The sequence below is a fragment of the Rhinatrema bivittatum genome, chromosome 5 (genome assembly GCF_901001135.1).
Source record: "Rhinatrema bivittatum chromosome 5, aRhiBiv1.1, whole genome shotgun sequence".
In the NCBI taxonomy this organism is placed as follows: Eukaryota; Metazoa; Chordata; class Amphibia; order Gymnophiona; family Rhinatrematidae; genus Rhinatrema; species Rhinatrema bivittatum.
Genome location: NC_042619.1, coordinates 7,776,849 through 7,790,761, shown reverse-complemented (window position 1 = coordinate 7,790,761; position 13,913 = coordinate 7,776,849). Strand labels below are relative to the sequence as shown.

Below are 13,913 nucleotides of genomic sequence, written 5' to 3'. Positions count from 1 at the left end.
ATGAAGGGTTGTGACAGTGCAGCCCCAGCAATTGAGCTGGAGCAAAAGGAAATGTCCAAGTCAAGAAAGAACAAGAGGACACATATGAAATAGCCATTCTGCCTTTCTATATATTTTAGTAAAAAAAACTAAGCAAAAATATATAAAATAAAAGCCTTCCCCAAAAGTCAAATGACAGAGAACACCCGGTCCATGAAGAGCTGCTATAACGGTGGTGCAGCGGAGGGTGAGGAGCTCCACAGCTCTGCCCTCCCACCTGCTCCGTCTTAGCTCTGGGACAAGTTAAGGTCTTGGCAGTGTTGGAGGCGAGTTCAGCCATGGCCGGGATCCATTTCTCACTCCATGGGGGCTGCTGCTGCTGCTGGCACAAGCTGAAGTCAGGCAACGTTCAGAAGAACGGTGACATTTTTTGGCCCAAAGAAGAAGGACCGAGTATCCGAAAGAGCCGAGCTCTGCTTTGCTGCCACCTCCCTCCCGTGAGGTATTTGTGCTGTGAGGTACGCGGGTCCATGGCCCGAGCGTCACACGGTGCTGCTCCCACCACTCTGCCATTCCTGGCCAGTGAAATCCTGCTCTGTCAGGTTTACTGTGTAAGGCACATCAATGACCTCACTGGATACGTCCCGCTGACCGTTTCCTGTACGCCAGGAGTTCAAAGGTCGGATGGATTTCTTGAAGCGCTGATGAGAAGAAAAAGAGATAAGAGACACAGTAAGATCTTGTGCAATTTGTACTCAAAAAAACAGAGTAGGGTGGCAGAGAAAGAGAAGGTGGCCAAGCTGATCTGCCCATTCTTCCTTCCTATTTCAATACCACAGACCCTACTGGATCACCCAGTTCCCCACAGCAGTGCCTGACCCATGCTCGGGGCAGATTGGCCTATTAGGGATTCGGGCATGCCCCGGTGGGCCAGTAGGCCCAATCACTTGGTTGGTGGTGGTCGCAGCGGCCTGCATTCTCCTTGAACACCACAGAAGCAGCAGCATGGGCCTGGGACCTCACCGTGCGCCTCACATATCCCTCCCCAATGCAGCATCACAGTGGCAGGAAACATTGGCCACTTCTTGCATCCTACGTCTTTTGTGCCAGTGGTGCCAAAGGAAGGATTTGCAGGCCGCCACAACTAAAGATCTGCGTAGGTGCAGGCCGAAGACTACAGTTGTTGGCCGCCGCCAGAGCAGTGGCGCCAAACGCAGGAGCTGCTGGCCACCACCAGAGGGCAGGGCCAAAGTTGGGAGCCACTGACTGCCATTGGCGGAGACCAAGCTAACGGGGCTGAAGACTTGAGCTGCTCAGTTGGGGGCAGGTGTGCGTGTGTATGTCTGTGAGGGAGGGAGGGAGGGAGGGAGCTTCTGTCCGTGTATGCGTATGAGATCTGGAGAGTGCTTCAGTGTGTGTGAGTGTGAGTGTGAGAGAGAGAGAGAGAGAGAGAGACACGGAGGGTGCTTGTATATGTGTGAGACTGGAAGAGTTATTCTGTGTAAGTGAGGGAGGGAGGGAGCTTCTGTCCGTGTATGCGTATGAGATCTGGAGAGTGCTTCAGTGTGTGTGTGTGTATGTATGCATGTTAGATCTGGAGGATGCTTTGTGTGGTGTATGTATGTATGTGAGAGAAGGAGGTGCTTGTGTGTGTGTGTGTGTGTGTGTGTGTGTGTGAGAGAGAGAGACGGAGGGTGCTTGTATGTGTGTGAGACTGGAAGAGTTATTCTGTGTAAGTGAGGGAGGGAGGGAGCTTCTGTCCGTGTATGCGTATGAGATCTGGAGAGTGCTTCAGTGTGTGTGTGTGTGTGTATGTATGCATGTTAGATCTGGAGGATGCTTTGTGTGGTGTATGTATGTATGTGAGAGAAGGAGGTGCTTGTGTGTGTGTGTGTGTGTGTATGTGAGAGGGAGGGAGGAAAAGGTTTTGCATCCACTTCCTCTTGCTAATGTATGACAATCTTTGGATGACTAGAAATCGAACATTCCCAGGTATGGAAAGCAGAAGATTTTTTTATCCTTATTTTTAATTATTGTATTTTATTTGATATATCTTCCAAATACCAAAAACATATTTCAAAACAGTAAATTAAAAAAAACAGAGAGTGTGTTGAATTATTGGATCTACTATTTGTGAGCCGTTTTGAAATATTTGTTCTTTTTTTTAGTTTGTTTTTACTATGCTATTTTATATTTTATTCTTTGATGTTTTATGAGGAATGGTTCCTGTTTATCCATTGTTGCGCTGCATACAGAGTCTGGCTTGTTGCAGGTTCCAGTTCAGTTTTTGTCTGCACATTTCTATTTATAGTTTCTGGTGATTTTATTCTGTATTTCATGAGGGCCTGTATCACACCGAGGTGAGGTAAACGTATGAGTGAGCCAGGTACCCCATGGACTGGTTTTGAAAAAATCTCCCGGGCTGATATTTTCCTGCAGTCCATGTTTTCTGGTTTTTACCCCCGCCACTTCCCATGGGGAGGCTGTGAAGGAATCTTTCCTTCTGCCACTCCTGCGCCTACCCCTTCCAATCCTCACATCGTGGTCCCTTGTTCGAGAACTTCCTTTCCATTGAGAAAGATGTGTTTTTTATTCATTAAATGTATGCATTTGAGGCCCTTGAATGTCTCACTGGTGTTCCTTCCCTCCCCCATCCTACCTCCTTAGACATCCAAGTGCATTTACAGCAGGAGGTGGAGAAGTGTCTGGGTCCTACCGCCAGGCACAGATCTCTATGAAGGTGAATTATAGCCATTTAGTTAGTTTTAGTTAATTTAAGAAAATTTACAAATCGCCGGTGTCTTTAAACACTAAAGCAATTTATAGGATTTAAAAATAGCAGACAAATCAATCCACCCCACAACTATAATAAAACAGAAAAATTCAAACATTACTTTCAGTGCAAGCATTAAAGGAGTTTTGTAGTAGGATAACAGGTTAGCTTGCAGGCCTGCCTTGGCTTTTCTCACTGCTACTCACATCCGTTAGTGTCCCAGACTCCTTGAAGATGGCCACACCTGCCCAGAGAGGTATCTGGATGCAGCACAACACTCCCATGCAAACACCCAAGGCCTTGCCCCAGCGGGGGTATTCATAGGAGCCGTAGCGTAGAACTGTGTTGTACATCTCCAGAAAGATGTAGAAGAGGATAAACTGTACAAAGCAGAGAGAGAGAGAGAGGGAAAAGCAGTTTATCTCTCTATATCAAAATAAGGCTCACACTGTCACGCCTGTTTTTGTTCACCAGGTGGCACCCAGAACAGTGGAAGGGGCACTATGCAAAGACAATCTCCATCTGCAAAGTCCTGTCTGTCAGACTTACACAGACAGACAGGCAGACATACAGGCACACGCACACCCACACAGAGAAAGAGACACACGAACACACACAGGGGCATATGCACACAGGTACTGTAAAGCACAGGCAGGCACATGCACACAAGGGCACAGGCACACGCACACGCACACACACGCACACACAGAGACAAATGCCCACAAAACAGTCACGCATAGGCCCGCACACACACAGACACATGCCCCCACACACTCAGAAACGTACACACACAGGTACAGGCCCCCCACCCACAGGCACACACACAGGCTGTTGTAGAACAGACTACCCAAGCAATACAGGAAAATTAGTTTCTTACCTGATAATTTTCGTTCCTGTAGTACCAAGGATCAGTCCAGGACACCTGGGTTGTGACTCCGCACCAGTAGATGGAGACAGACTAAAACTTGTGGGCGGAGCCATATATGCCCCTGTGCCAGTCACAGCCCCTCAGTCATACGGAATGTCAAAGTAGAACACAACCAGAACTAAACTCGCTATAAACCGCTTAAAAACCGGGGAAAGAAAAACACTCCTCCTGGAAACGGACTCTCCAACCGAGAGAGCTAAACAAGCGGAACAGAATAATCCAGAACAAAGAGCGGACTCTCCATTACTTCAGCGCAGCACTGCGGGCGGGATCCTGGACTGATCCTTGGTACTACAGGAACGAAAATTATCAGGTAAGAAACTAATTTTCCTTTCCCTGTACGTACCAGGATCAGTCCAGGACACCTGGGATGTACCAGAGCAAACCTACCGAGGGTGGGAAGCAGAGAGTCCCGCTCGGAGTACCCTCTCTCCAAAACCCCCGGAACCGGTAGCCCGGACATCCAACCGGTAATGCCTGATAAAGGTATGCAACGTCTGCCAGGTAGCCGCCCTGCAAATTTCCTGAGGCGACACCTGCGAAGCTTCCGCCCAGGACGCCGCTTGAGAACGAGTCGAGAACGAGTCGAGTGAGCCTTCAGGCCCACGGGAAGTGGTTTTCCCCGCATCAAGTAAGCCGAACCAATGGCCTCCTTGAGCCAACGGGCGATTGTTGTGCGTGACACTGCTGCCCCTGTCTTTGGACCAGAGAACAGGACAAACAGATGATCTGTGACCCGAAAAGAATTAGTAACCTCCAGATAGCGAAGGAGGGATCTCCGCATGTCAAGCTTCCGTAATTCCCTTTCTTCTGGAACGGAGGACTCCCTTCCCACAAAAGCTGGCAACTCCAACGATTGATTCACGTGAAAAGACGACACAACTTTCGGAAGAAAGGAGGGAACCGTCCGCAAAGAAACTCCGGAATCCGAAATACGCAAGAAAAGTTCTCTACAGGACAGGGCCTGTAACTCGGAAACACGCCGTGCCGAGGCAATCGCCACCAAGAACGCCGTGTTTAAAGTGAGATCCTTAAGAGTTGCGCGTTTCAAGGGCTCAAACGGCGCCGTGCAGAGAGCGGAGAGAACCCAATTGAGGTTCCAAGCCGGACAAGGGAGACGCAATGGAGGACGAAGGTGCTTAGCACCCCGAAGGAAACGAGAAATGTCCGGATGAAGTGCCAGGGACGTACCACGGACCTTACCTCGCAAACAACCAAGCGCCGCCACTGGGGACCCGTAGCGAACTGCACGCCAGACCCTTGGCCAAACCTGCCTGGAGGAACGCCAGAATGTTGGAGACGGAAGCCGAAGTGGGGTCCACCCCACGCTGCACGCACCATTCCTCAAAGACCACACATACACGGACATACGCCAGAGACGTTGACTGCTTCCTGGAACGCAGCAGCATGGCTACCACCGCATCTGAGTAACCTTTCCACTTCAGCCGACTCCTCGCAAAAGCCATGCCGCGAGATAGAAGTGATCCGTATCCTCCAAACAGACGGGGCCCTGATGAGCAGGCCCGCCATTCCTTGGAGCCGAAAGGGCGCCGATACCGCCAGCTGGGCGAGGTCTGCGAACCACGGCCGGCGCGGCCACTCCGGTGCCACCAAGATCACCTTGGCTGGGTGCAATTCTATGCGCCGTAGAATCTTGCCGAACATCGGCCACGGGGGAAACACGTAGAGCAGCACATCCGTCGGCCAGGGAAGCACCACCGCATCGACGCCTTCTGCCCCCCGTCCTCGAAGTCGACTGTAAAATTGCGGGGCCTTCGCGTCGTGCCACGTGGCCATGAGATTCATGTGGGGCACCCCCCCACGTTTTGCAAATGAGCAGAAATGCTTCGGCCACAACTCGCACTCACCGGAATCCAGGCGATGATGGCCGAGAAAAATCCGCCTGCACTTTGTCAACTCCCGCAATGTGAGACGCTGCTATGTTGCTGAGATGTAGCTCCGACCAGGCCATCAAGCACTGAGCTTCCTCCGCCACCTGGGGGCTCCTTGTCCCGCCCTGGCGGTTGATGTATGCCACAGTGGTCGCAGTGTCCGACAACACTCGAACTGCCTTCCCCCGCAGCAACGGCAGGAAGGCTTGCAGGCAGGGCCAGACGGACCGGTTCGGTCTCTAGGCGATGGCCAGACCCCTGGGCTGGCGACACGGACCATAGGTCTTGGACTGCGCTCCCCACGCAGACCGCTCCCCAACCGGAAAGGCTGGCATCCGTGGTCACCACTGTCCAGTTGGGCACCTGAAAGAGACCCCAGACGACAGATGCTTGGGATCCAGCCACCAGAGCAGGCTGGACCTCGCGTGTTCCGTGATCGGAAGCGGTAGATGGAATTCCTCCGAGACCGGCTTCCAGCAGGATAGGCTTCCAGCGGGATAGAAAGTAGGACTGTAATGGTCGCAGATGAGCGAATGCCCAGGGATCAGCGCCAGCATTGAAGCCATAGGCCCTAGGACCATAAAGTGATCGCAGACCCGCGGTTGGCGGAGAGACAATAGGCGTCGTACTTGAGCTTGCAGTTTGCACACCCGTTCGTGCACCTTGCCCAGCTTTGTGTCGAAAAGAGCTCCCAGATATTCCAAGGTCTGCGCGGGGTCAGATGACTCTTGCTGCAGTTTATCACCCATCCTAGGGACTGCAGAAGGTGGAGGACCCTGGCTACCGCCATCCGACCCAAGCCTCGGACGTCGCCCGAATCAACCAATCGTCCAGGTAAGGATGGACCAAGAGACCTTCTCGGCGCAGCTACGCCGCCACCACTACCGTCAGCTTTGTGCATGTACGTGGGGCCGTCGCGAGCCCGAAGGGGAGCGCTCGGAACTGGTACTGCCGCCCTAGTATGCAGAACCTGAGGACGCGTTGGAATGACGGATGAATGCCGATGTGAAGATATGCCTCCGTGAGATCCAGGGAGGCCAGGAACTTGGAGGCCAGGAACTCGCCGGGCCTTACCGCAGCGATGACTGAACGAATCCATTTTGAAGTGAGGAATGCGAAGGCATCGACTTACCCCTTTGAGATCCAGAATCAGTGTGGACGTGCCGTCTTTCTTCGGGACGATGAAGTAGATGGAGTAACGGCCCTTGCCGTGTTGGCTGACCGGGACTGGGGAAAAAAACCTCCCAAGCCGTCTAAGTGTCGGATGGTGCCGAGCAGAGCAGCAGTCTTCTCGGGGCCTTGCAGGGCGAGATAAGGAACTTGTCCGCTGAAGTACGAGCACAATCTAACGCGTAGCCGTGTCCTATCACGTTGAGGACCGACTGGTCTGACGTTATGCCGGCCCAGTCCTCGAAAAATGACAACAACAGCGCCCTGACGTTAGGAACGGCGTGTTGAGGCTGCGGCAAGAGATGGACCGACCACATTTCGCTGCGAAGCCTTGGCCCCTGTGATCGCCAGGGCTCCCCTCAGTGGCCAGAAGCTGATGGGCTCATCCCAAGCCAGCCCGAAGTGCAAAATCACTCCAGACTGCGGCCCAAGCCCCGGGCGGAAGCCCCGAAGGCCTTCTTCAATTGCACCTCCAAATGTCAATCCTAGAGATCCCATAAGACCGCGGTATCCCGCATCGGGATGGGAGTGCGCTTCGGGACTGCTGACGTGGAAGAGTCCACCTTAGGGACCCGCAACATCTCCAAGGCCTCCTCGTGCAGAGGGTGAAACTTGTCCATTGCCGGGGGAACCTTCAGCCCCAAGTCCAGGATGTCCCTGTCCCAATGCCGCAGGTCCATAGTCAAGAGCGGGACCAGGAAGGTGGTAGAGGGCCACGCAGACCTGACCCACCCTGAATCCACGGAGCCTCCTCTAGCCTCCCCCGGAGGCGCGAGATCCCTAACTTTTCCAGAATGACGGGGAGGAGAACAGCTGGACAACCCTGGGAACTGGTAACTGCCCCTTCGGACATCCGGTGCTAATGCCTGGCTCTGGGCGAAGGGTGCCTGTCACTCTCTGCCCCCCTCGGGTGCGGGGACGAGTTTTCCGAGCCCTCCTGAGCCGAGGACGAGACCGAGGACTCCCAATCGTCCCGAGGTGGAATGGTCCTCAAAACCTTTTAACTCGCGGCCCTCCGGCCGGGGCCCACCGATTGCCGTTCCTGAGGCCTAGAAAACGGCGCTACGAGACCCCCAGCCGTTAAACCGCTGAACGTTTGCGCGCCCTATGGGCCCCAAGGCCCCGCGCATGCCCAACGACTCCTGCCCCCTTTCCCGAGGGACCCGCGGGAACTGAGGGACGCAGAGGGAACCGTTGAGGAGAAGTGGAGGCGACGATTTCTGCCCCCCCCCCCCCCGAAGGTTCTCGCCGCTATCGGGACCGCTGCCTACCGGGGCGACAAAACGACTGCCCCTGCCGCGATCGGGATGCTGCCGCCGCGATTTGGAACGCTGTAGACCGTGGCGGCAAGATGGCTGCCCGAGCCGCGATTGGGACCGCTGCCGACTGCAGCGGCAAAATGGCTACTCTTACCGCCTCAGGGTCCCTGCGTGTCGCGATCGGGACCGCTGCCAACTGCAGCAGCAACAAATGCCGGTCTAGCCGTCCCAGTTCCACAGCACCAGGCGAATGACCCGCCGAGCCGACCGCCGAAGGAGGGGCCACCCGCCGCTCAGGCGCCCGCCGTGTCCCGCGCCATTTCGCGGCCGCCGAAGGGGGCCCCCCCGCTTCTCAGGCGCCAGCCTCTCAGGCGCCAGCCGCGGCCAAAATGGCCGCCACTGCCGCACGGAGCGGGAAGAGCTCTTGAGGCCTTTCTTTCGCGCCCCCTCCCCCGCGCGGCGGCGATCGCGCAGGTTACGAACGAGCCCCCCCCCCCGAGGCGCCACGGATGATCCCTCACCGTCTGGGAAGCAGCGCGCGCGCCGAACTGCCGGCCCGGCAACCGAGCCACAAGTCAAGCCGGCGAAAGAAAAGGCGCGAAACGGGGACCAAGGACCGTCGTAGGGAAGAGACACCCTCCAATAAAATGCAGCGAATGGCCGGCCCCCCCCCCCCACCAGCGGCGCCCCCACCGAAGAGCGGCGACGCTACGAGAGAGAGAGAGAGAGAGAGCCGGCACAAATAAAACAAACCTCTTTTTTTTTTTTTTTTTTTTTTTTTTTTTTTACAAACAAACCTGTCGCTGTCCACAGTCCTGGAGCCCTAATCCAACAGGGGGAGTGAACCGGGCTCCCCGGTGTCACCCCTGACGCTGCTACTAAGAAAGTCGGGTCCTCGACCCTAGCAGCGGCCTCAACCAGGGGGGGGTAGTCCCCTCAGGACCTCTCAACCCCCCCGGGAGGTAGGGCAGACGGACGTCAGCGACAATTTGGCAAAAATTCCAATTAAAAGACACTAAAGCCTAAACTGGCCTAAACCAAAAAGAAAACCAACCCTGACGGAGTACCAGAATCAGGGCAGGGAGGAGCTGTGACCGGACCTGCACCATCTACTGGAGACAGAGTAAGACTGAGGGGCTGTGACTGGCACAGGGGCTTATATATGGCTCCGCCCACAAGTTTTAGTCTGTCTCCATCTACTGGTGCGGAGTCACAACCCAGGTGTCCTGGACTGATCCTGGTACGTACAGGGAATGGCAGTTTTCTCTATTTAAGTTAAATAAACTAAATTTACACAAGCCACATGTATTCTGCCTCACCACTGGAACACCCTGCTGTCTCACCTCTCCAGTGCTGGGTGGAGAACACCTCCCTTCCCACATCTGGATCTGCCTGCTGTCTCATACTGGATGGGGAATGTCCCTCTCCACACATATGAAGCTGCAGGGAGTTCCCTACATCAGATTTGTAAGGAATTTAAGTGGTTACTCTTAAAACCACCCACCCCCTTTCCTGCCATCAGTGACTCCACAGCAGGAGGGAAGAGGCCCAGCCTGCACTTCACAGCATCCTAGAGATTTGTCACAGGGCCATTTGGTATGGATAGGAATAAAGCTTAGTGAGTTAGGCACACAGTATCTCATGGCTGAGGGCAGGAGTTCTGCCTTGTGAGGCAGCAAATAAATGGAGTTTGTGAAGAATGCTGTCTAAGGATCTCGGTGCTAACTAAAAAAAAATCATTAAAAAATTGGAAGAAAACAGGAAAAAGCATAAGCATTGTCAAGTTAAATGTAAAACATTGATAAGGCAGGCTAAGAGAGAATTTGAAATGAAGTTGGCCATAGAGGCAAAAACTCATAACAAAAACTTTTTAAAAGCAAGAAACCTGTGAGAGTTGGTTGGACCATTAGATGTTTGAGGGGTTAAAGGGGCTCTTAGGGAAGATAAGGCCATTGCAGAAAGACTAAATGAATTCTTTGCTTCCGTGTTTACTAATGAGGATGTTGGGGAGATGCCAGTTCCGGAGATGGTTTTCAGGGGTGATGAGTCAGACGAACTGAACGATATCACTGTGAACCTGGAAGATGTAGTAGGCCAGATTGACAAACTAAAGAGTAGCAAATCACCTGGACCGGATGGTATGCATCCTAGGGTTCTGAAGGAACTCAAACATTCAGACGATTAGTTGAAATGAATATTGTATAATTTAATATATGGCTTGATCTCTCCCATTATATAGGTAATGTAATAGAGATAAAGGGTTTTTTTTTATATTGTTTAATAATGATATGGATAAGTCTTAATTATCTGTATTACTTATTTGAAATTTTGTTTAAATGTTTTAAATGAAAATTCAATAAAGAAATAATTAAAAAATAAATAAATTTGTAACCTATCATTAAAATCATCCATTGTACCTGAAGACTGGAGGGTGACCAATGTAACCCCAATATTTAAAAAGCACTCCAGTGCGATCCGGGAAACTATAGACTCCAGTGCTGGGAAAAATAGTGGAAACTATTCTAAAGATCAAAATCACAGAGCATATAGAAAGACATGGTTTAATGGGACATAGTCAACATGGATTTACCCAAGGGAAGTCTTGCCTCACAAATCTGCTTCATTTTTTTTTGAAGGGGATAATAAACATGTGGATAAAGGTGAAGCGGTAGATGTAGTGTATTTGGATTTTCAGAAGGTGTTTGACAAAGTCCCTCATGAGAGGCTTCTAAGAAAACTAAAAAGTCATGGGATAGGAGGCGATGTCCTTTCGTGGATTACAAACTGGTTAAAAGACAGGAAACAGAGAGTAGGATTAAATGGACAATTTTCTCAGTGGAAAAGGGTAAACAGTGGAGTGCCTCAGGGATCTGTACTTGGACCGGTGCTTTTCAATATATTTATAAATGATCTGGAAAGGAATACGACGAGTGAGGTAATCAAATTTGCAAAAGACAAAATTATTCAGAGTAGTTAAATCACAAGCAGACTGTGATACATTACAGGAGGACCTTGCAAGACTTGAAGATTGGGCATCCAAATGGCAGATGAAATTTAATGTGGATAAGTGCAAGGTGTTGCACATAGGGAAAAATAACCCTTGCTGTAGTTACACGATGTTAGGTTCCGTATTAGGCGCTACCACCCAGGAAAAAGATCTAGGCATCATAGTGGATAATACACTGAAATCGTTGGCTCAGTGTGCTGCAGCAGTCAAAAAAGCAAACAGAATATTAGGAATTATTAGGAAGGGAATGGTTAATAGAACGGAAAATGTCATAATGCCTCAGTATCGCTCCATGGTGAGACTGCACCTTGAATACTGTGTACAATTCTGGTCACCGCATCTCAAAAAAGATATAATTGCGATGGAGAAGGTTCAGAGAAGGGCAACCAAAATGATAAAGGGGATGGAACAAGTACCTTATGAGGAAAGGCTGAAGAGATTAGGGCTGTTCAGCTTGGAGAAGAGATGACTGAGGGGGGATATGATACAGGTCTTTAAGATCATGAGAGGTCTAGAACAGGTAAATGTGAATCTGTTATTTACTCTTTCGGATAATAGAAGGACTAGGGGATATTCAATGAAGTTAGCAAGTAGCACATTTAATACTAATCGGAGAAAATTCTTTTTCACTCAATGCACAATTAAACTCTTGAATTTGTTGTCAGAGGATGTGGTTAATGTAACTGGGTTTAAAAATGGTTTGCATAAGTTCCTGGAGGAGAAGTCCATTAACTGCTATTAATCAAGTTGACTTAGGGAATAGTCACTGCTATTACTGGCATCAGTAGCATGGGATCTACTTAGTGTTTGGGTACTTGCCAGGTACTTGTAGCCTGGATTGGCCACTGTTGGAAACAGGATGGCAAACCCTTATGTTCATGCATCTGCGTCTATGCCTCCCTGGGGTGGCATCTTGGATTACTACTCACCAGCAGCAGAAGGGGGGTGCAGAACACCCAGCAGGCTTTGAAGTAGAGGAGGAGTTTGGCACACCAGGGTGGGCAGCGGCAGATCATATCCACAATGTCCTGACAGAACTGGTTCACGCCTCAGACAGGTAAAAGAAAAGTCCTAGCATTAAGTAAGTCTGACAGTGCTGGAACTCCTACACGCCACCCCCCTCGCCAGCCAGTGCATGTCCAGCTGTCCCCCTCGCCAGCTAGGACCAGGTCTGATCATCTCTCCCATTGTCCAGCACAACCAGCCACCCCGTGCAACTTTTCCTCTCAACAGCCATCACTCCTTCCCCCCTTTTAACAGTCACCTCCACATGCAAAATTTCTTTTCATCATCTGCCGCTACATCCGGCTTCGTAACCGGCTTCACCACGCCTGTGTGCGCTCGCATGCACACGCGTGTGTAAGTGTCAATCTGTGCATAGCACCTACCGTAGAAGAAGGCCATGCCGATGCACATGAAGAGGGTGATGATAATGAGTCCAAAGCTGGTGCTGTAGGAGTCGATCAATGTAAACCAGTAAATGCCTCCCTGGGGTTTGGAGAAAGACGAGACAGCATAGGGAAATAACTGCACCGCTGCACAGCTCACTGGGGCCAATCATAGCTATAGGGGGGGGACCCAGGAGTAGTCAAGTCTGCCAGAGCCCTCTGAGAGCTAGGAAGACGATGCTGCGAGATAAGAACCTAGCCCATTAGTACCTGCTTACCTAGGATCCCCAGCTCCCTTTCATGCTTCATGACTGCCCCCCCCGCCCCCCCAAAGAATAATGGCATAAAGCCTTTGAATTATGAATCCCAAAAACAAGAGTCTGCATTAAAATGCAGCTGCCAAATCGTCTGTTTCCAGAATTATTTTAAATTATATTTTTATTAAACCTTAACTCATATGCGTGGAATAAGACAAGGAAATAATGATATCAAGTTCGTAAATAATAATGTGACCGACCCTTCATTTAGCCGCTAGGTGGCGCTAGCTCCCTTACAATAACAGCTTTAGTGAAATTTTCCATTCCTTTTCAGTCTCTCCAATGAGATGACTGCGATTGGCTATCTGCAATTTTTGGCCATGAAATAATTCATTTTTAAATGTAAAGTATTGTCTCAACACCAAATCTTTGTTAGCTAACAAGGCAATAGAAATACGTAAAGTTGCCCTAGTAGCAATATTTGTCACTAGGTGAGCAAAGGAAATTAGATACTTCTGCACTCTCAACCGATGCAAAGAAATCCAATTCCCCCTCTTCATTATGAGACTGAAGATGAGGCAAGGTGACCAGCATCAGGAAAGCCCTTTTATAGTGTTGTGACATCATCCAAGGTCGCCATGGACCCTTTAAGAGAGCAGATTTTGGCCGCTTGTGTGTCCCTAGGACTAGGGCCAGAGGCAGTGATCCTGGGAGAGTCCCCAGGTGATCCACAGCTTCATTGTTCTTTTCTGTTCTGTAGGGTTGTGCTGCCAGTGTTTGTCTGGTCCGTCGATGTTGTAATGTTCACACTCTGAGGGTGCCTCTGATCTCCAGTGGATGCAGGGGCTGCTTTGGAATCTCTCGCATCTCTAATGAATACTGGGAGTCACTGGGGGACTCTCCCATTGCTGGGGGGGCTATCGTTTAATATGGAAATAAGCAGGCGACCTGTCCCTGCTCACCCTCCTCTAGATAAGGCTTTTGGAAATCCTGCACATAGAGAGCTGAAAAGGGACGTGCCTCGTGGTTCTCTGCTAGGCCCCCAACCTCTTCCACTGCGACATTATGGTGACGACAGGTTTCTTTATATATATTAGTCGCCTGGTGCCAATTTACAAACATAATCAAATAAAACACCAAGTATGTTGGCCTTGGAAGGAAACGTTTGCCTGATTGTGGATGATCGGAAAACGAGCAGCGCAATACTAGAAACCTAGAGCTTGTACTGGGCAGGTGCACCTCCATGTGCTGCCTACACTA

At 50.8% G+C, this 13,913-nt stretch overlaps 1 protein-coding gene across 10 annotated transcripts in view; it reads right to left on the bottom strand.

The window, feature by feature from the left end:
- Nucleotides 1-87: 87 nt before the first annotated feature.
- Nucleotides 88-13,913, bottom strand: part of LOC115091758 (sodium-dependent proline transporter-like) — a 163,980-nt gene continuing 150,154 nt past the window's right edge. For 9 of the 10 annotated variants that reach the window (XM_029601945.1, XM_029601944.1, XM_029601939.1 and 6 more), the window contains 4 exons: nt 12,397-12,496; nt 11,938-12,056; nt 2,959-3,132; nt 88-680 (listed from right to left, as the gene is read on the bottom strand). In XM_029601945.1, the coding sequence (XP_029457805.1) occupies nt 522-680; nt 2,959-3,132; nt 11,938-12,056; nt 12,397-12,496 (552 nt within the window). In that variant the 3' untranslated portion in view covers nt 88-521. The remainder of the gene's footprint in view (nt 681-2,958; nt 3,133-11,937; nt 12,057-12,396; nt 12,497-13,913) is intronic. The other variant, XR_003856811.1, reaches the window with a different exon arrangement.